Source organism: Puntigrus tetrazona, chromosome 9 (assembly GCF_018831695.1).
Source record: "Puntigrus tetrazona isolate hp1 chromosome 9, ASM1883169v1, whole genome shotgun sequence".
NCBI classification, from domain to species: Eukaryota; Metazoa; Chordata; class Actinopteri; order Cypriniformes; family Cyprinidae; genus Puntigrus; species Puntigrus tetrazona.
The window spans coordinates 10686690-10709697 of record NC_056707.1 but is presented as its reverse complement, the minus strand read 5'-3'; the positions used below and the strand labels follow the sequence as shown (position 1 = coordinate 10709697).

At 37.9% G+C, this 23008-nt stretch overlaps 2 protein-coding genes across 5 annotated transcripts in view; both read right to left on the bottom strand.

Moving 5' to 3' along the window:
• Positions 1-19850, bottom strand: part of ptpn4a (protein tyrosine phosphatase non-receptor type 4a) — a 38241-nt gene extending 18391 nt beyond the window's left edge. For 2 of the 4 annotated variants that reach the window (XM_043248913.1, XM_043248914.1), the window contains exons 1-7: positions 19455-19849; positions 9633-9787; positions 2916-3023; positions 2246-2288; positions 2041-2119; positions 442-486; positions 156-208 (exon numbers count right to left, since the gene is read on the bottom strand). In XM_043248913.1, coding sequence (XP_043104848.1) covers positions 156-208; positions 442-486; positions 2041-2119; positions 2246-2288; positions 2916-3023; positions 9633-9770 — 466 coding nt within the window. In that variant the 5' untranslated portion in view covers positions 9771-9787; positions 19455-19849. Of the gene's footprint in view, positions 1-155; positions 209-441; positions 487-2040; positions 2120-2245; positions 2289-2915; positions 3024-9632; positions 9788-19454 lie in introns of all 4 variants that reach the window. The other 2 variants (XM_043248915.1, XM_043248916.1) reach the window with 2 other exon arrangements.
• A 1059-nt stretch (positions 19851-20909) lies between these two features.
• tmem177 (transmembrane protein 177) lies at positions 20910-22381 on the bottom strand. Its single transcript, XM_043248239.1, has 2 exons — positions 22243-22381; positions 20910-21999 (listed from the first exon to the last, which is right to left on the bottom strand). The coding sequence occupies exon 2, from the start codon at positions 21971-21973 to the stop codon at positions 21029-21031; it is 945 nt and encodes a 314-aa protein (XP_043104174.1). The 5' UTR covers positions 21974-21999; positions 22243-22381; the 3' UTR covers positions 20910-21028.
• Between the last annotated feature and the right edge of the window lie 627 nt (positions 22382-23008).

Genomic DNA, 23008 nt, shown 5'->3' with positions numbered 1-23008 from the left:
TTTAGAATTGTAGCATTAAAGTTAGTGGGACCAAACCAGAATTAAAGCAAGCCACATGTAATTGACTGTCACATAATGTTTCACTGATTTAGATTGTGGCTTCTTTGTTATGTAGATCCTACAACCGTTCTTTTCAAAGGATGGCTCATACTTACACTGAACAGCGTACGAAGCCAGGAGCGCGGCAGTATTGTGCGGACAGGGCAGTCTGGGATGGATATAAATTATATTAAATTAACAGTGTAAAATGACTGCATTTAAGTTAAAGCCATTGAAGAACATGTAGGCACATGCAAATTCAGAAGCACAAACTGCAGGGGTGTCACAAGATGAAGGGACAAATCTACATAGTTACAGTTATCATTTTTAAAAATACTTTTAAACTGGAGTTAGAAATAGATTTACAGTTTTAAAAAAAAAGCCACACATGATCCAGCTCACCTTCCACTGAGCGTGTCCTGCTTAATCTGTAGAAAATACTGGTACCTACAAAGATGAAAAAACAAAAAAAACAATGACAAAAAATAAATAAATAAATAAAAAAAAATCGCTGAGCCACTAGACTCAAAAATTACTCCGATGTATTGTTCATGCGGTGAATTTGTAAATAATATAACGATTATAAAAATTTTATCAAACTTCCTACATAAAATGCAATAACATACTGTACTGCAGTAAAGTTTAAAGGCCACTGCACTGTCGCATGTTGAAAAATAAATATGACCTAACATTTACACACCTCTAAAACTTTTGTCCATTACAAACAATTTTCGCAACCGTAGGACGTTTTTTTGGGAGGAGTTTTGACAATTCAGAGCCACTGTACATGCGAATGCTGAAATCCAGACCCAAAAGTGATCTAAAATCCAGAACGGCGATTGTCTAATTCAACTTTCAATCATGTGATAATCCCATTGCTCCTTAATAATGAGGAGGAACTGTCCTTCCTCATAATATTTCAGGACTGGATGGATCCAGACTTTTTTTTTTTTTTTTTTGTGAAAAAGACAACCACAAAATCACCCTCATTGCTTGATAACTCCATTTACTACCATTTTTACTTATTTTGCAAAACATATTAATACGTATCAGACTCCGTGTTCAAGGTTTCATTTTGTGATGAACTTTAGGATAACAAATATGAAAAGGCCCTGGGAAGGACCTTCACTAACATCACATCAAACTGAAATTATCATCTAACCAAGCAAAAAAAAAAAAAAAAAAAAAAAAGGACATGGCTACAAGATCTAACTTGATTATAGCAGGAAGTTTTAAATATTTACATTTATGCATTCTGCAAAAAATTACTTTTTTTTATTTTCCAAAATAAGTTTTCAGCTTTCATGGTATCAAACCCATGACAATGCTGTTTTTTCATAAACTGTTTTTCACCACTTTTTCTTCCTGTTGGCATTTGCCAGTTGCTTTCTTTCAAAGTGGCTTCCACTGCACACGTTTGATTTGCCCATGCTTTCCCTGGGTACTGAACCCATGATGAACTCGGCATTGCTTGTGACGTCTACTGTTTGAGCTACGACAACACTACAAATAGATAATGCCACATTAATCACTATGATTCACTATGAATCACCATCGCCAATTCTAAGTAAGGAGGTCAATCACTAGTTTTACTCATGTGCTGCTTTACTCATCTCTGTTTTAGCCTGTACTTCTCTGAACTATTTTTGATCTTGGTATTACATCACTTCTTTTACAGCCTCCTTAGAAATGAAGATTACAACATAAGAGATTCAAGTCCGCTAATTAAATACATAAAAAAATAAATAAAATAATCAATCCATGTTAGATTAAGTTAGCCTTAAAGACTTAAATTCTACAGTGCAGGAAAAAAAAATTTTTTTAAACAGACATTTAAAATATAACCAATATATAAATGACTGAATTTGATGACAAACTTTTGTCCAATAAAATGACTAGAACATCCTGTCCACCTTCAAATTGTCAAATGTTTCATCTATACCTGCGAAAACATACACATGTTTAAACTATCTTTACACATAAAAACTGAAAACCACTCACCGTGTGTATTCTTCCTGAAGTTTGTTGGGGTCGCTCACAAAAAATTTCACCCGGAAGTTCAGATGATGTGGAGAGCCCCCTAGCATTTCATTTATCAGAACATTGCGTAAGTACAAAGAAGCAGAAAAACAAAGAGGGAGAAAGAATAATCAATGGCTGGTGGTAAACAACAGCCCAGGCTGGTGCCTTTTATAAAATTACTTACTTTTTAATTGCTTCCTTATGGGTTTATTTGGATCCAGCCACCTCTGTAAATTATTGATTGAGAGAAAGAAAGAGAGAGACAGAGGTAGAGAGAGAGAGAGAGAGGGGAAGAAAAACCTTAATAACATGGCAACAGTCCAACACAACCTAATGCCACTCAATAATTCAATAGGCTTGTGTTTTCTGCTGTGGGGAGGTGGAGATGTACTTATCTGCAGTTACAACACAAAGAGACAAACTGAGAGCGTTTGTGGAATAAAAAAAAAAAAACCTCTTTAACTTTGATCCAGTTTCAGCTCAATCAATAGGACTACAAAGTTTGTTCAACCGCAGATCGAGCGATTGGCGGATGCCTACCGGTAGACGGATTAAGGAGCAAAACGAATGCTGATGGCATACATGCAAAGCACAGACAGGTTTTCGGGAAACACGCATCAATGTTTTTGAGGCGTTTAAGACTTTAAAACGAAGATGCTTCACAGGATCTTTAGAGCTGAACCACTGCGTGTCCTGTTCTTAAATGTGAATCTATTTCAGGATTACTGGTCATTCACACACTCAAGCCTCAAATGCTCCACAAAAAAAAAAAAAAAAAAAAAAAAACTTTAGGAATCCCTGAGAGCAGACCGGCTGGACTCCGGCACATCTTTGAGCTCGACCTCTGAACTCACCGGGCTATCAGAGGATTCGTCGGCCAGGTGCAACCCAAAATAGTCTCTCTCGGTCAGCTCCAGGTGCTTGAAGACAGCATCCAGAAGGATCTGTCCTTGATCGTGCTTCTGTAGAGTATGCACACACAGAAATAGAGAGAAACATGTAAGACCTAAAAATAAATGTTAAAGGATTATTTGAATATTTTGTTGTAATATCTGTAATTATTTGAACGGATTTACTTATTAGTAAATCATTTACTTTTGTGTATTAGATATTTGAATTTCAAATCACTTAATTGTATTGAATATAATCATCTCTTTCTAAATCTAAAATCTTTTTTACAGTTTTTTACAATACAGAAAATATTGTGGCTGACATCGGCGGCAAAATGAAAAAGGAAGCATGCCAATTTTTCCAGTAAAGTCCAGGCCACTTTGGTTGTTAGAAATGGTCAGATGTAATAGGCAGGTTTTATTGGCTGTCAGATCCGTTACAGCATCCTGAGAGCAGAGCTGAGCCTTTAGCAGGGCTTTTATTTCCTGTTTTACCCTTTTAAATGCTCTCGGAAATGCCAAGACAGCATATTCTGAACACATGCCTTCAGAGAAACGCAGACAGACAGTTCAAAGCGCATACACGGCGTGTTGCTCAAACAAAATATGGCAACGGTCACATCAGCAGAATGAATGACTGGCCAGTCGAGGGAAAACGGGCCGTCTAACACCTCTGCAGAGCTGCTAAGTGTGCGAGGAAATACAGAAAAATGGAGCGCAAATACAGCATACATATTTCGAATGGAAAAACTAATATACAACAAACAATATACAACTATTTCAACCGAATTTGCACTTTAAATGTTATTTGTAACACTATTGTCTTGTTGTGGTGACTACATATCCTCTTTTTAACAGACATGTCCTGCATTTCTAAATGGAGTAAAATGCACAGGCTTTGTTTTCTTATTGTTTTCATACTTGCTGAGGGTAATGACTGAAAAATGGAACAATAGCATTTAGTCATTGTACATAATTGGCACATGCCTATAATGTATTAGGACTGTACAGAGTATGTTAATAGAAAAAAAAAAAAAAAAAAAACCTAGAAATTGAAGGCAATTTAGAAAACCCTTTCAGGAGCCTAGTCATGTTAACAATCATTCAAAAGTTTGGAGTCATTTATTTATTCATTTTTCATTATCTTTTCTTTCTCCAGCAGTTAAATTGCTAAAATGTGATAGAATATCGTTAGAAAAAAAATCTATATTGAATGAATGTTGTTATTTTTAATTTTTTATTAATCAAAGCATACTGATAAAATCACAACTGTTTTAACATTGATGATAAATCAGCCTATTAGAATGATTCCTGAAGGATTGTGTAACACTAAAGACTGAATTAACGGCTGTTGAAAAGGTTTACATCACAGTAATAAATTATATTTTAAACTATATTACAACGGAAATAATTTTTCTTAATATTACAAATTTTTTATTATTAAATGTAACCTTGATGAACATGAGGACCTTAAAAATTATTGAGCCCAAACTTTTAATTTGCAGTCTAGTTCAGCTCTAAAGTACATACCATATATTTTTTCAATATATCAGTATTAAAACCCATCTATAATAAATAGATCTTACAGGCATAGTCGGTATCTTATTTTCTTCAATAAAAATCCCATGCTTGAACACCACATCATAACTATAAGCAGCCCTTACTGACAAAGTCAGCAGCGAAGGAAACATTGTATAAAAGGTATACTGTGGGAAAATGTCAGGTATATCCAAAACAGGAAGGTTTTATATAGGATTTGATTCTTCTAAATGTTTTTCCAGGATGTAGATATGAACAAGGTTCCGGGACTTTCAGACCCTTGTGTTTCCTTCCCCTGCCCTCAGCACTTTTGTGCAGATTTACACACTAATTAAAGTGTCTGAGAGGAGATTTGTTGCAGACCTCATGGCTGTATAAGTGTGGATTTTCAATAGAAGTCTACAATACTAATGGTCAAATGTGGAAGTGGCATTGCACTGCGGTATTTCTAATGAATGCGTGTTATGATGAAAGTCAAAATGAAACGGGAATAGTGACAACTCTTTTCTTCCATGTGATACATCAGATTATCATAATTCTGTTATTGACTGAACGGAGGCAGAAAGGCAAAATAATAGCTTGCATGTAATAAAAAAAAAATCCCGGGGTTCAAGCAGTTTAACTTATATGATAATCACCAGAAAGAAGTCTATTGTTTTACTAGAAGATAGATATTTTTATGGTATGAGGTCAAATGTGAGGAAAAAAAAACAAAAACAACTGTTCACAATAATAACAATGCAAACATGCATCTTGAAAATTTTTATGGTGAATTGACATTTCATGCCAACTTTAAAGCAGGAGAGGAGAGTGGTATGACAAAAATGCAAGCAGACGTGTGGCGGCTTGTCCAAAGATCGGAGGTCTGCAAGAAGCCTGTGAGTGTTTTGAAGACAGTTACCTCCACACGGCAACCAAAGAAACACAATCTAGTTATGACATCTGTGTTTTGATACCAGGGAAAGACTGGTACTACGAAGTATTTGGACAAATTAGAACGTATGCCTATACAACATCGTCTCTGGGAAATGTGGGAGCATATTTTTCTATCCAAAATCCTGGGTTTATGCTTCTAATTCATGACTGGTGTTATGTCTTGTTCGGTCTCCGAGCTCATTGCTAATCGCGCAAAGCAATGGTTCTTAAGTCGTCCGCAGGGACTGCTTCCACGTGCCACACTCAGATGAAGTAAAAAAAAGTATTTATTATATCTGAAATATGAATATTTATCTTTCAAAAACACGGAAGTCGCTAGAGGGGGCCTTTCACCCAAGCTGTGTGAGAGACATTTTATTGATTGGACAGTTTTAATATAACTCCGAAATATCTGAGAAAAAAAAAAAAAAAAATCACATACACCTAGGATGCTTCGAAGAAGAGTAAAAGTAAAATTTTTGGTTTAACTAACCCTTTAATACATGTTCCTGTGGTTATTGTGCAAAATCAATTTGATAAAAAAAGTAATAAATAAATAGATAAAATTAAAAAAATAATAATAATAACAACAATAACAACAACATTATATATTTGATTTTCATTTGAAAATACAAATGAACGTACAAATTAATGAATGTACTGGAGTTGTGTGGATTAGTTGTGTGTTCAGAACAAGTGATGTAACGCTACCTTTCACAAAATCTGTTCCAGTCATGTTCCAAAGATTAATGTTTTTTGCCAAGGATTGAAACAAACCCTTAATAAAAAGCTACTTCCCACAACACACTGGTAAGAAAATCAAGATCAAAGTGACCGAATCTATTAGAACCTAGACATGCGCGTTAAGAAAGATGCTACAATGTAATAACCTAGTCTAATATTTCTAAACTTCTAGCTTCTTTTCTACAGTCCAGACGTATCATACGCCTCTTCACACCCACAACTGAGACATTTCTGACAGCCCCTCCGTAACATCAACTTCTGTAACACAAATAACAGCCTTCCTGTTTTTTTTAACACCTCGCCCTCTACTAATTATTTACCTCTGATCCTCCCACTCTCCTGCCATTAGACCTTGTGCTTCTGTTCCATGTGCATCCTATACTCATCAGGGCCTGCAGTGCTGCCAGACTATCTAGGTCACCGAGAGGTCTGGCACAAAAATGTATGAGACCAGAGAGGGAGTGCGTAAATTTGATCAATGGGCCCGTTACATGAGGACTGGCCTTCCTGGAAATGTTGGTTACAAATCAGAGAGCGGCATGACAGACAACCTCGAAGTAAAAATGCCTTGATTCATTTAACAGATCAGCAGCCGTTTAAAGTCATGGGAGGTTTATAGGTTTATTGCTTGCTCTTTTTCAGTATGGAAATACTTCCTGATACACAGGAAATCCTTGGGCATTGTAACTGCTGGGAAAGGTAATAACCACAGGGAAAAACCTGAGCAACCTTCTATAACCAGAACAGCCTTTAATTCGATGTTGGCATGAGCACTTATTTCAAGTCAGGACATAACAGTTCTCCGTAAGGACCATTTTACACAACACTTTGCACAACAATGACGATAAGGAAGAGCAACCACATCGGTTTTGCAATCAGACCAGCAAATGAAAGAGCTGGGGATTTGTGCCTTTGCTAGTCGCGTGTGCGGGGTGTGTCATGGCAGCTTTATATTACAGGTACAAGTATGTACATGAATCTCTGGAACCCTGAGGGCCACTTTTCATTCGGCTGGAATGTCAAGCATGTATCCCTTCTATAAGCAGAATTACACCACTATCCTCTAGCTGGAACATGAGCATTGTGTAGATGTTGCCAACTACTATGCATGAAAAAAAACGTCACGAAGATGGCATTTTTTCAAACAAACGTGTACTTTTTTTTTTCAAAACAAAATAACATTTTATTAGTCAGTATCAAGTGCTATATATATATATATCATTATAGGAGAAATTGAAGTTTCAGTTTAGCTGATTTAAAGTAATTTTTTCTTTTGCTTTCTCTCTACAAAAAAAAAAACCCCAGCAACAATCTGGTATTTTTTGGACTTTTTTAACTGACAATATAGATGTATCCAAAAATGTTTAGGGAGTGAAGTAAATGGAAACAGTGTTATATAATAACAAAACAGTAAAAAAAAAAAATCAGAGAAATATATTTTCAATCTGAGTATTAACAAACGCAAACAGTGAAGCAAGTAGTAAAAACAATTGTGCAAATCTCCTTATGCAGAAAAAAAAAATACAAAAAGTGCAAATGATTCACAAACAAAACAAGAGAGAGAAATATACGGAGTGCAACAGAAAAGAAGTGCTAAGGACATTTACACACTATATACAAATGATTTACATAATATAACAACCAAATGGATCGATCCGCTGACAATACTCTGTATCAGAATCTGTACTACCGGAACATCGCCCAGCAATCTGAAAACAAATTACAGTTTCATTCTTGTTAAGTTTGTTTTATGTCAAAGTGCTCCTTCGCTGTGTGTTTTGGTAGAGAGTGCTCTGTGCAAATGTGTTTTTTGTTAGTTTTCATGCATGCAGAACAATCTGAACCAATCTGCGCACTATCTGCAGACTAAACAACAATAATTCCTATCTGATCCAAAAGAACAAAAATGCAGGTGATGACATAATCATGTTCACTACAGAGGCTCTGAATGTCCAAATCTACCATCAACAAATGACTGCATTAAAAGTAAATACAGAGGGTGCACTGCAAGGTGCAAGACACTCATAAGCCTGAAGATAAAAAGGTTAGACTGGACATTGCTTACAAAAAAACAAAGCCAGCAAAGTTCTGGAAAAACATTCTTTGGATCAACTAGCTCATGATCCATCCGTAAAACACTGCGGAGGCTGTGTGATGGCTTGGGCATGCATGGCTGCCAGTGGCACTGGGACGCTATTGTTTATTGATGATGTGACGCAGGACAGAAGCAGCCGAATGAATTCTGAGGTGTTCAGAGACGTACTGTCTGCTCAGATCCGGCTAAATGCAGTCAAACTAATTGGGCAGCATTTCGTAATACAGATGGACAATGACCCAGTCACCTGATCTTAACCCAATTGAGCACACATTTCACTTGGTGAAGACTAAACGTCCGACAGAAAGGCCCACAAACAAACAGCAACTGAAAAAGACCTGCAGTATAGACCTGGCAGAGCATTAAAAAGGAGGAAACCCAGCATCTGGTGATGTCCATGAGTCTTGGAAGACTTCAGGCTGTCATTGCCAGCAAAGGGTTTTCAAGTATTAGAAATCAACATTTTATTCTCAGTTATTTCATTAGTCCAATTAGCCCATGAAATGAAGGGGTTGTGTTAAAAAGAAAATACTTTTAGTTATTTTAGCTCAACCTACTGAATTAAAGCTGACGTGCTGCACTTTTAATTCATCTGAGTTGTTACATTTAAAAATCATTGTGGTAATGTATAGAACCGCAATTAGTAAAGAGTAGTTTATATCAGTAACTGTATATTAGTATGAGTAAAAAAAATATTTCTTCCCTTAGACCACACCTAAAATGACTGATTAAAGAACCAAGCTATGTTCTCTTTCTCAAGGCTGGAAGATGACTACGTACCACCTTATTTCTTTTAATCGGTGGATGCCTGTAACTAATTAATGGAAAAACTGTGTATGAAGTCCCAATTACAATTTATAACATGTTTAAAGTATAAGTTGTCAAAAAAAAAAAAAAAAAAAAAAAAAAAAAAAAAAACCTTTCTCTTTAGCTCAGAATGTAGAGTAGTGTTTGTTAAAACGAGCATCACTATTATTATTTTTCATACGTAGATTTAGGGATTTCAACAAACCCCCACACATACTAATCATCGGTGCGTGACTAGCCTCGCATCATTTTACAGACATGAATCATACCTCGAATTACCTCAACGCTTGTTGATCAGTGGGATAAGCTATAACTTTTAGTAATTATCATAGTATATAACCTTTAGTAATAATAAGACTCATCTGATGAAATGCGTGAAAATACACAACCAACGAATACTGAAAGAGGGACCCAAGAACAAAAAGAACAAAATACCACAGAAACTTGGCCGTGCATGGGCTTCACCCAAAACACCCTACTAGTACGCATTCAGATGTAATCCATTAACAACTCAGAACACACTACCAACCTTACAGCACCGTAAATGTAATTATTCGCATTACTTTTCGAGGAGTACTTACATTGACTTTAAAAGGCTGGACAGTGTTGTCCAAAAGAAGAACGTTGCAGACCACCTCGGTGCGCTGCCTGTCGCGTGCCAGCTCCGTCGCCCGGACATTGTAGGATCTGCCTGCAGGCAACCGGAAGCGTGCGGTCATTACGGTCCAACCAGAGTCTGTAAAACAAAAATATCTACTTAAGCTTCTGTGATTCCAGCATAATCTAACAGGTCAGGTCAATAACTCATTCAAAAGCAGGAATAATTATTATTCTAAATATTTAATTGCAGCAGAGCCCGTTTTGATATAGTACCGGTTGAACTAGATCACAGCGTTTCAAGTCTGCTTCAGACTCCAACTTATGTACACACATGACAAACTGATATTTTTATGTACAGCCTACATTGCGCCAAATATATCCATTTCCTTAGGGGTCTTACACAGCTTTCCTTCTAAAAAAGTAACAACAAATGGGCACATGAAGGATGGATTCAGAGAAGAACTGCTAAACAGAAATACACTTGTTTTTTTTTTTTTTTAGAAAAGGGGAACATTGTCTCAATTGTTGATCTAAAAGGCCTGAATTGGCCTTTACATAATAATTACACCACTGGCAAAATCCCCAAATTAACCGTTAAAATATCCAATGATCAATCTGTATATTTTTACCACATTTCTCATGTTGTGTTATCTTAGAAGATCTGTTGTGCTTTATTCAGATGAAAAGAGTATTAGGGCAGTTTGTGTGTAAAAGCAGCCATGTGGAAACTCTTTTCAAAAGCAGCATTGTGCACAGGTCACAACCATCTGAGACTCCTGACCTCCTCTCATGTTCATTCATAGATCTACGGTCCCGCAAAGGTCAAAGTGAAATATCTCTGACCTTTAAAGTACCTCACAGGGATTCCTGGACATTGAAGCTTCTATGTATTTTGTGGACAAAAAAAAGCAGGAAACGCTATAATAATGAATAGAATAGAGCAAAATAGAATACAACAGAAAGCAAATATAGAAAGAAATTGCAGACATGAAGTAATATTTAATTCTTTTGTTGTAATGATTAATTCATTCAGTGTCTTGACTATTACCTCTCTCTTTATCGTAGATGGATGCAATGAGTAAAAGAGTAAAAGGTGCAACCAACACCAGGGAAGACAGTTTTTAATCAGAGCCCTTGTTCTTAATTTTTGACATGCAACACGTGAAATATTTGCATGAAGATGTTATATTCATTCTTTTATGGAGCGGTTTCCGTGTTTCATTAACTGTTCATGTTAGCACTGCATCCTATTCACCATAACTGATGTTTCCATAAACCAAAAATATCATTTTGTATGGTTTAAATGACTGCGGTGGCCCAAACCAGCTCAATAACAAAGAGCAGCCGCTACATTTACATTTGACAATAAACTGAATACAAAATACCATAACTAAAAAATGAACATGTTTATCAAACCATTCACAAACGCAGAACATATCTTATGTTCAATGTTCTTGTTGTATCATAATGCTGAACTAGCAGCTGAGGGACTCAAAATGGTGTAAACAAAAAGGCAAACAGCGTTTTTAATAGTTTACTACAGTCTATTCCAAAAACATCAGCTTTAATGCATTCAAAGCACACAAACTGAGCACAAAGGTCAGCAAGCATCTACAAAGCACAGGTGTCCTCAGTGTAGCTCAATCCTCCTACGCAAGCTAACCTTTCTATGTCCATTCCCTCGGGGGATGTCACCTAACCACATGAGCAGGCTTGAATAGGCTTCCATTACATTCTACATAACTAACAGTACATGCATTTCACTCACAAATTACAGCATATATGTAAGGCTCATTTCAAGTTTCTACCTCACAGAGTGGGTTTTATTTTTCAAACACCACCCAAATGTTTAGGCAAAGAAGAGAAGGCAGAACTATTATTCTGGCTGTAGTGTTGCTGCAGGCGCCATGTTCTGGAGATGCTTTGCTTTGTTGTGAAAGTCAAACTACTTTGATTGTGCTTCTAAAAAGGGACATAACTAGTAAAAGTGGTATTCATAACACTGTTCCTGAAGACTTCAACCCAAATGTTAGAGTGTGTTCAATGCATTTACAAAGACATCCTAAGAGTATGCTGGCTGTGCACAGAGACTATAAAGTGGAGCAATTCTAACTCTGCAAGGACAGTCTGGTGCTTCTGACTCACAACATTTAAGTAAGTTCTTATTAGAAGAACCTGCTATATAATATTCAATTCAGTTTTGAGCAGTATTATCCTTACAAGGCAAGATGCAAGATGATTGTTTTGTTGTCATATTGCAGGGACGTGGCATTACAATAGGGTAAGGAGCGTAACATTTCCCCCACATGCTTGCAGTATTCTGCCAATCACAATGTACTGGATAGCTGGCCAATCAGAGCTCACCTTGATTAGCTTTGTACAAATCGACCCATTTAAGGAAGGCAGGGCTTAGGAGGAAAAAAAATAATATACAGTATGCGGAAAATAATGTGTTTTTTGCACCTCCAACCACAAACACATTGCATTACACCAAATACACAAAATAACGCTATTTTTAGCAACATCATATGACCCCTTTAAACTGAGACAGAACAAGTATTATAGCATAACAATATAACACATTTTACATTTAAAAAACATTTTCATTGGAGGATGATAATTGTGGGCATAGGGTTATGCAGCAAATCTAACTTAAATCCAAAAATGTTAAGTCAGTGGGGTAACCATTTTTAGTTGAAAATTTAATATATATCACTTAGCCCTATCTGGGTATGACACACAAATAATACAAATGATCAAATGCAAGTAAAAAAAACTGTCACATTCACATCTGTTAGCAAAACAGCAAGACGTTGCAAAAGGCTACACTAACAAGCTCTTTGATTCCCCTGAGCCAAGACTCGACACTGAAAGAGAAACATTTCTGATTAAAGCTGCACATTCCAGTCAATTTTGCACTGCTTACAGTAGCAGGTTTAACTGCTAAGAGCTTGGACACATGGACCCTGCATGTTTTCGCTCCTGCATCCGGCCTCTCCACCGAGATACAACCACTCACCAGAATCACAGAACCACTTGAATAAGAGGATGAATACCACTGCAATCAATATCTTGTAAACAAATCCACCTCACTTCATTACAGAGAAGAATGCCTCCCTTGGGCTGGAGAAAGCAGAAGAGGCTCCGGCACTTTAGTAATGGAGACTACAGCCGAGAAGGCGTCTAGCTCAAGTGAAGTGTTCTGTATTCATTATACGTCCCCAGACCCTCAAGTCTAGATCGATAAACGCTGTGTGCACTACATGGTCAACTTGAGCCTTGAGCCCTTTACAGGGATCTATTGCATGTTGGAAATCCCCTCATCGCATCTCCTTCCATTCATCTTGCTTAAGCTACAGATGATTCAGGAAACTCACATGTCACTCTGACCAATAGCCTGCAGCATCTCTCCAGATGAAAATGTGACTCATCAAAGAGGCATAAACTGGATTAGTTCACCATAATAATGTCATTGCAAAAACCATGTTAAATAGAGCAAGAAGTCATCAGAGGCGAAGGCAAAATCAGTTTAACGTACAGGTATGAGTCATTATTTTAGAATACAGTAAAAAAAAAAAAAAAATCCAATAATAATAATAATAATTGTTATAATAATAGGTGGAAAAATGCATAACTAGAAGAATATACAAGAAAATACATTGTGTGTGTTATATATATTATATATATTTATTTTTATTAATGTTAATACTGTACTGTAATCCTGTAAATGATTATAGTTCAAGCAACTTGCTGCTTTATTATTCAACAATTCAATTCAATTCATTTAGAAATGAGTAATTCTGGTATAAATGTGGGGAATCATATGTTAAAGTTCCCTGCTTCTGTGAATTTCCAAGAAAAAAAACTCAATGTCTTGATGTTTTTAAATATGAAAGTTACATAAAAATTCTGCAAACTATCTTATACATCCTTGTATCATTGGAAACACTGAGCGTTCTCCCAATGTGATCCCACCTTCAGACACCTTTGCGAAGTGGCTGAATTATACAGTGCCTCGAGTACGCGGATCCAGAAATTGTTACTTTTATATTAAAAAGTGTTCAAATGGGACCAGCACATCTAGATCAGTCAACAAGTCAACCCCTGACCAGAACTGAAACAGCAGGAGGACGACCACAATTATGCACAGACATCATTGAGAATTACTGCTAGCAAAAGGACTCCCTCGGTCTAAAGTTAGAGAGGTTTAAGGTTACAGTAACACTGCTGAACGCTGCAAAACAAACGCAAGTACTCTCTCCAAAAGACATTTGCAACAATGCAGCATAATACCGCAGACGCATAATACAGAGCTGCAAAAAATACTGCAAGCTTGGAATAGTCTGCATATACTAAAAGAATAAAGCATTTGGCAAATTTGCTTCGCGTCTTAGCTTGCAGTTTGTTTAAATCCCATTTTGGGAGAACAAACACAGACCTTTCCTCTGCAGCGAGCGGCCAATGGCAGCCCACATAAACAGCGCAATGTGCTGCGAGTGTGTTCTCTGGCATGCGGGATGGGGAAGTGGGCGTACCTCCTGACTCAGGTGAGTATACACACTTTCAAACTAGGTCCACAGGAGCGTGTAACCAGATCTTACAAGCACGATCCAGCCAATCTCTGAAAGAGCTTGACATTTTTGCAGCCTCTGGCTACATTTGGCACAGCAACCACAAATGCAGTGACTGGAGGAAGTAAAAAAAGGAAAAGAGTGATTTTTCCAACCGCTCTGCTTCAAAAACAGTTCGAATTTGGATGGAGGGGGGGGGGGTGAAAAACAGCTTGGACAGTAGGGAACTTTAAGGGAAAGAACTTTAGGTATTAAGATTTTTAGGTTATATGCTGCAACAAGAACCGCTTTGTAAACGTCAGGACAACAATGAAAAGCTGTAGAACCAAATCGCAAGTTTCTAGTCTGGTGAGGGTAGTTGGTTTAATTAATCCTTGAGTTACTGATTTTAAAGGGAGAGTTCACCCAAAAATGAAAATTCTGTCATAATTTATTCACCCTCATGTTGTTACAAAGTCGCAAGACCTTTGTTCATCTTCAGAACACAAATTAAGATATTTTCGATAAAACCCAATAGCTTTCTGACCTTCAGCTTTTCTGAGAATGCTACAAAATTTCCTATTGTATTTGAATGGTTTACATAAATTTTACTGCAACGAAAAAGGTTATTTCTCCAAAAAGCTTGTTAACCTTTTTTTTATTATTATTATTTAAGCCATATATCACACTGTGAGAATCTAATCTCAGCTGATGTGGCCGAATATGCAATGCCTGTCCAAAAAACGTAAAGGTAAAATGTGAATTTCTGTCAATGTTAAAATACTTATTTATATCCAACTTTAATATGCAGAGACGGCTACAAGCAAAGCCATTAGTAGGCCGATTTCCTCGCCAAAGCGTAAACATTGAGGGCTCTATTTGTTTGCGGATCCCAGTGCAGCAACATCAGATATTTCTGAAATGTTAAGTGAACCCTTTAAAAACTATAACTTTACTATAAACTGCACAGTTGTCTCTTAAGAACTGTACTACAAAGGGGGTTTTCAAAGTAGAAAGAAAGAAACTAGATGAATGGATAGATGAATGACTAGAAGAACGTGTCGCTGCTGTCACACTGCTATGAGAATCAGTGTGTCTGGTATCTGAATCTGAAACCACTTTCCTAAACATTCAAATTAACTTCAAGCAGCGAAACCAAAAATTTCATTATTTCATTTCACAGCTCTGTAATTATAATTAGTTTCCACTCTCTCCAGATTTGTAGAACACAACATCAAACATGCCAGAGAAGAAATAAACCAACACTTAACTAACTTTTAACACATCCTATTACCCTTCCGCTCAGTCATTCCAACTACAGCAAGCCCAATAATCTCTCTATATTATAATTAAAAAGCTTTTTTAATTATCTTTGTGTGCCGCATGACTGCGAGCGAAAGATCATGCACAACTTATCCAAACACAGGGAACGGACTGTAAAATTGAAGGGCTACAGATGTACTCGTGTGCAGTCAAATATTTTGACTCTTCCTCTTTCGGTCAAAACACAAGAACTTTACTCATTAATTTTTAAAACATCTCATTGTCTCTTAGAGATGTGTCACGAGCCATACATTAAAAATGGAGGGGGGGAAAGAGGTCGTCTATTTTTGTCTGTCTGAGTTTGCTTGCAGACAGCCAAGAGAAGCCACTAATGCTGTAGGGAATCTCCACAAGTTTCGACATAAACTTCTCTCAATCTGATTTTCACACACACACAGAGAAAAAGTACAAAAAAAAATATTCTATATTAATTGTTTATATACAAACAAGCCAATGTTAACCTTAAATATTAAATTACACTCAATTAAGTTTTATAATACTTTAAATTACATAGCTATATTTCTAGAATAAATCTTGATGGATTCATTTTAACTTAAATTAAAATATTGAAGAACAAACAGTTGTAAAACAGTTGCACTGCTTAATATGTGTGTGTGAAAACATTCTCGGACAGGATAAAATAGAATTTTCTGTAACATTATGAATGCCTTTGCTGCATCCTTGCTAAATAAAAATACTAATTTCATAAGAATAAAACACATACCTACCTCAACTCTTGAGGTGTCAAAATAAAAGATTTTATTTCCTGTCCACAGTGTGATATAAGTCACCAAGTAAAAAGGAAGCTCATGGTAGTTATACCCTATAATCTTGGAGCGCCTACCACAAAAATGTGACACTCATTTCCTCAGTGCCGAGCGCGTGTTTGGTGACAACAGACGGAAACGACCCTCGGCTTTATAATGAACGAAATCTAAGATGTACGTTCGAAAGAAAGAATATGCTATTTTGTCAGGAAACCTGAAATGGCACCTGGAAGAAAAATGAAAATCCTCCCTCACAAAAACCAACACGGTGCTGATAATTAAATGCATCGGTACGCTTGTGAAACACCTTGGAGTCTGCGACAGATGGACTGCACACACAGCTGTGGTTTGCTTCTGTCATATCTGCTGAAACGCATGGGATGTATGACTGGTGATCTGTTTTCAGTGCCACATGAGCAGTCACCGCAACAATGCTGACAGAACAGCCTCCATTCATAATACGCAGGCCAGTCATCCATCTCTTACCTTCTCAGGCAGAAGGTTTCTATTGAAAAGAACGAGCAGACAAAACCTGTCAAAATAAGCTCGTCTCTTAATGACTCAGATCTGAGATGGCTGAATATGCTTGAATATATTTGAGCTGGTATGAGAAGGTGCAGTTCCTAGATGAACTAATTGTTGATTCCTGAATGTCCAGTTAAACATGCTGGGTGTTTCTCCATTGCAGTAACAAATGCTGCTATATTCAAATCCAAAGCTTCAATCACTTTTACCACCAGTGCACAAGGAGCTGCTTTAAAACATTGCTTATTTGAAAACTTTTGATAATCTCTCTCAAGATTTGTACTAAGTAACTTAGTATACCAAACCAGATAATCATTTCAACAAGGAGATTATTAGCTAAATCGCAAACACGAACGTTTCAAGTGTTATCAAAAGGGTCAGAGACTGAAACACTTAGCTGGTAGTGAAAGCTCAGCTGATTGGCCTTGCACGTGTCGTCTTGGAAAGTACATTATCGATTCAAACGTTTGTGGTCAGAACGATTTGTTGTTGACAAAACTATTATATTTTTATTAAGCAAGGATGCACTGAACTGGTAAAAAGCCACATTAAATACTAACTTTTATAAATGCTACTAAAAATGTTGCTTTGCAATTTATTGTAAATTTTAATAATATTTGATAATATTTACCATACTTTTTATTCAAATAAAGATAGCCTGGGTGAGTATTCTTTCAACAGCATTATAAAAGAAATTGACCAATAAACTTTCGAAAGGTCCATCCACACACCAAAAGATTCAAATTAATTGTTCAAAATAAACTTTAAAAGCAAAAACACTTTTCTTCAGTCCTACAGCTTGTATAAAGATGTTTACAGCAATTAAGCGACTATCGTTTGTTCTCAATGTGAACTGGCGAGCCTTGACCACTGCCGCTGAATTGTACAATTCTGCCATTTCAAGCGAATAAGTTCATCGACAGACATTCATGCTTGAAAACACATTTTAATAATGTAACTTTAAATGAACTGATGCCACACAGGCTACTCCCAAGTGAAAGTCAGCAATTATTACAATAAAAAAAGACCAGTGGAAACAACTCTACAGCTTAAAACTAAATGATATCTCTGTCTGACAGAGTACATGGTGCTAAGATCCCATGAAAGATCCATAATTAGGTGCTTAACTTGGCCATGGGTTGTACTCAGGAGGTCAGAGCTAGCGCTGCAATGTGCTCGGTCAGGCAATGTGGTTTCCCATACTGAGATGGGCAGGTGCTGCCAGTTCCAACTGTCTGAACACCTGCCTCCTGTTACCCCCTCTTCGAAGCCCCCCAATTCAACTCTACACGGCTTTGGCTCAGGTGCACAGAAATGCCGGCCAGGGCCCTCGCTGCAGCCCTCGCGCCCCTAACAGCTGACAGCCTAAAATCATCCAGACTGCTCCTGCATAAAACCCACTCAGCCCACAGGGACTGGACTGCTAACTCAGACCTCCAAGATCCTGAATCACTGAAAAATCGGACAATAATGGAGACCTCTGAATGATAACAGATTTAAAAGGTTTCATTCTGCAGATCTTTACAATTCACGCGTACGTCTACCTGCTATCCTTTTCACACGGAGTCGGTGGGGGTTTTTTTTGGGGGGTTTTTTATTCGGCAAAGATGTATTAAATTCATTAGAAAAGTGACAGTAAAATGTAAAGTAAATTCAAATCACTGATTGTATAAATAAAAGCAGGATATGCAGTTTTAACATAAGTGTTGATAAGAAATGCCTCACTAAATCAGCCTATTTGAATGACACTGATGAAAGCTGTTTTCAGAGAAGCCAATCACATTAAAGAATAACACACACACACACACATATATTATACAATTTAATATTAATGTATACTTCATAGATGAACGTAACAGTAAATGTTGTGAAATATGACTGTATTTGTGAATAACCAAATGCAACGTAAACCCTGAAAATATTAGAGACCCCAAACTCTCTGTGTGTGAAATATCGCATTGTATTCTATAAAGAGACACACACACACACACACACACACACACACACACACCTACATCTATGCACCCTTGCCAGCTTGAAGGAGGAATTCTGAACAACTGGTTTTCACCTGTCAATATGACGTCGCAATGATTAAGTCACGTGTCTCTTCAACGCCGCGATAAACCCTGTCAAAAAACATGACGTCACTGCCAATATATCACAAACCGTCTCTGATGAAAACAAACTGAATGAATAAATGAGAGAGACTGACCACAAAAACGCGTCGGTGACTAATAAATCACCAAACGTTTTCAATGTTTTGACCGGGATCGTCAGTGTCTGGCTATTAATAATGTTAAGCTAAATGAACATAATCCTCTCAAACGGAATAAATAATCATGTAAATCTCTAATCAAAGCTCTATTGTGTTGCTGAAACACACCGCAAGCTCCAACAAAATCCAATCTGCCACCGCTTCAGCTACAGAAAAAGCCGCTTAAACCGCTCGATCTTCTGGTGCAACGTTTACAAATAAAGCGGCGAAGAAGTGTTCCTTGCACGCGCTTGTTTTCTCGTCCGAAACATAACAGCGTTACACAGAAAACTACTTAAAATCTGTTGATAGCGCGTCCAGGAAAGCAGGTAGCATTTTAATACAAAACCGCAAGCAACAGCAAAATGACAAGCCGATTCTTACCGTCATAAACTGCTCCAGGGGTGTCCAGTTTTATAAGTGAATTTTATTTAGTAAGAGACCCGAGGCGGGGAGCGGAGAGCCCGCTCAGAGCAGCGGCAGCCTCATACTGACCCACTCCAGCCCAACACGTTCAACTCAACGGGGCCTCCGGTTCCAGTAATCCACACGAACTCGAATCTGCGGAGCCAGACAGCGGGGACGCTTCGCGATCCTCTCAGCGGGACCACTGGGGCGGCAGAAGGGGTCTCGCGGCAAACCAAAAACGCATTTCCCGCTCTGGAGGTCGGCTCGTCGGGGTCGGTCGCGTCTCGAGCTGCGTCTCCGTTCGCGGTGCTGTTACATTGCAGGAGCCGCAGAAGCAGCGGCAGTGCTGAGTGTTACATTGTAACATGGCGCGACATCTCTCCGCAGCGCCACCAGCGGCCGGGGGTGGAGTCACAGCCTGGGAGATGGGACATTACAGACAGACGGAGAGATAGATAGATAGATAGATAGATAGATAGATAGATAGATAGATAGATAGATAGATAGATAGATAGTACTGCCGTTAGAATCAACGTGGTTTAATATCTGATATAAATGGGCCACATTGGATTACCCCGATAAAACCAAACAACTGTTACAGTTACGCTGCTTACAGGGTTTTCCTCCGGATAGTTTATATGGACAGTGGTGACATCTAGTGGCAGAATTGTGCTGGTGCGCCCACTATTTGTTTTTCACGAAGACGTTCGATTTCTTAGAGGTACATCATTATAAAATAGAACATATTTGAGCTTCGTTTTATTTTTATTTTTTTGTATTAACTGTATGTAATTTATTATCTTAGCTTGTTATGTTTAGGTCATGTACTATGTAATAAACAAATACCAGGAATTCTTGAAATATGCACTATATTCGACGTTCAGTAGTAAACAAGTTATTAATCTTGCATTATGACAAAGGTTTACAGACTAAACTAGATGGTGGGGAAAACTTAGCTCGGCGTGAGCTATTAGCCGCAGAAAAAAAGTGTTCACGGAGACGCTGCAGAAAGCCAAACTCACTGGACATTACAGAATGAGTAATCTAGTATGTAGTACATGGAGTGGGGAATGTCCACACCCAATGTGTGCTTCAGCAAGATTGCCTCTCAAACATCTTTTTGGCATCCACTCTTCGGCTGACAGTCACTTACACTATGACTGTTATGCAGGCTTGTACCATCAGCAAACATTTTAAATATACAACTGTAAACTGAAAAAAAAAACCCTGTGTATACATTAACACATTTTTAAAACAATTCTGATTTCATGTCATTGTGATAGCATACATACATATATATATATATATATATATATATATATATATATATATATATATATATATATATATATATATATATATATATATATTCAGCCTAGTGTCTGTTACTAATTATAATGTAACACTTTGAGAGCCTAGAACATGATGGACTTAAGTTAATTTGTTTATTTGTGAGAAAGGGAAGACAAGTTATCTGTTGTATCACTTCAAAAGCACTGTCCACATACAAACGCAGCATGATTTTCACAGTGTAGAAACTAAAAACGTTTTTAAATATGATCAGACACTTTCTCGTTTTTGAGAAGATTAGAAATCCTATCCCGTCTAGATGTGTAAGGGGCATGTCTGAGCTGCAGCAGATGTCCAGGAAACAAGTTTCCGCTGGGGCTGTACATCTCTTCCCCCTTTGTGCCCATTAGAGAACGCAGGGTCTTGTTGCGTGTTAACATCTTGTCGTAGAACTCCAAACCACCCTTTGCATAATTGCTCGACAGACACGCTGCACGGTGGTCCGAGCTGTAGTCCAACCAATGACTCAGAGCATCAGAAGCCAGGAAATAAGACACGATCCCTAAACCCACAGCAAACACATTAACCCCAGCCCTGAAGAAGATGGACCCGACCTGGAGCCCAAAGATCTGCTTGAGGGCTACGCTATACAGACAAGCCCCTGCCAGACATGCTGGAGCAACCGCGGCGTGCAACACGGGGCCCCCAGCTCCCAGTCGGGCCACTTCTCTGGCTAGAGCAAACTTCTGTGCCTCCCGAGAGAACACCAGGGAGTTTTTCAGAGCCGAGCCTGAATCACTGTCCCACTCCAGCTCTTCGCCATTGATGAGAATAGTGCGGTTGGTGATGCCCGAGGGATCATCGGAGGTGCTGTTGAAGTTGGCCGGGATGCCAATCTGTGCTCCAGAGGGAAGCCATGGAGCGCCAGCCCCTACCGGGTGAAAGCCGAAGGCGGCAAAAGCAGTGAAATGTTTAGGGAAGCTGACAGCAGAATCTTTGAGCACCTCTTGGAAGACGTTCTCAAGCTTGTCAGACAGACTGGCTGGTTGTCCTTTGTGCCAGGCCTGGTACACTTTTCTATACGTGTATTCTGGAAAAACGTGATAGAAAATGTTGGCAGAAAATACCCCTCCACAGCCGACAAGGAGCAGAGGTGTCCGATACTTGTGAATAAACACAGAAAACCTCGCAAAAGGTGAAGCCATCTCTTCTCTTGCTTTCGACCACTTGACTGTCAACAAAAATATCAAAATATATTATCAATCATACATTATCATCTTTGCATTCCACATCATATGTCATCCCTCGTCTACCGTGCAAACATCATTTTTTTATTTTCAGAAGACCATGTGCAAATTAGTTCACGAAAGAATTTCTACGTTTTTATCACTTCGTGTCTCGCAAGTCCTTCTTTTCCGAAATAAGATGCAGATTTTGGAATAAGGCCTTTAACGTATACTCAAAAATCTCTTACTTGCTAGTTTGCGCTCATTCTCACAAGGACGTGCCGTTGACTGTTTCGGAAACGCACACCTACAGCAAGAACTCTTTACGACAGTTTTACGACAACACAGACGTTTTGCGGACTCCGTAGAAATAAAATAAATATTAGAATGGAAATTAAAGCGTATCATTTGTACCACTAAAATGCATAAAATCCATTTTGTGAGGAATCAGTGGCCATCGGCTTCCTTTATTGGCTATTCTATGTCACGTATGAATGGGCATATTTTTTTGACTGAGCCAAAGGTTTCGAGCCACCGAGCGCCTTCTAGAGGAACAAAACTTTCTGAGTCGTAAAATGACAGAAGCCGAAAGCCATTATTTCCCTATGCAGTGAACTTGATAATTTTCTATAGAAAGCAAGTATACTTAGTACATTTCCAAAACAGGCACTAGTAGTATAACAGATTAATTTCATATTTAAAAGACCCATAACATTTGTTCAACCTCTTCTTTTGAAATATGACAAATACCCCATTCACCTTTCTATTTAACAGTATTAAAAAGACAATTACGTCCGTCATTTATCCCTCAAGATAAATAGGCACAATTTAAAGTTACTAATATTGCCGTTTCATATATAATTTAGGGTTTGTTTGTTTTTTATCTCAAACATCATCTTTTTTAGCATCGTCCTGTAATAAACACAGCTGCCGCTTTAAAAGTGACGACGAGCATCACACAGAGGAACAGTCCATCTGCGCGCGGGGGGGCGATGCGTCCGTTTATGTGACGAT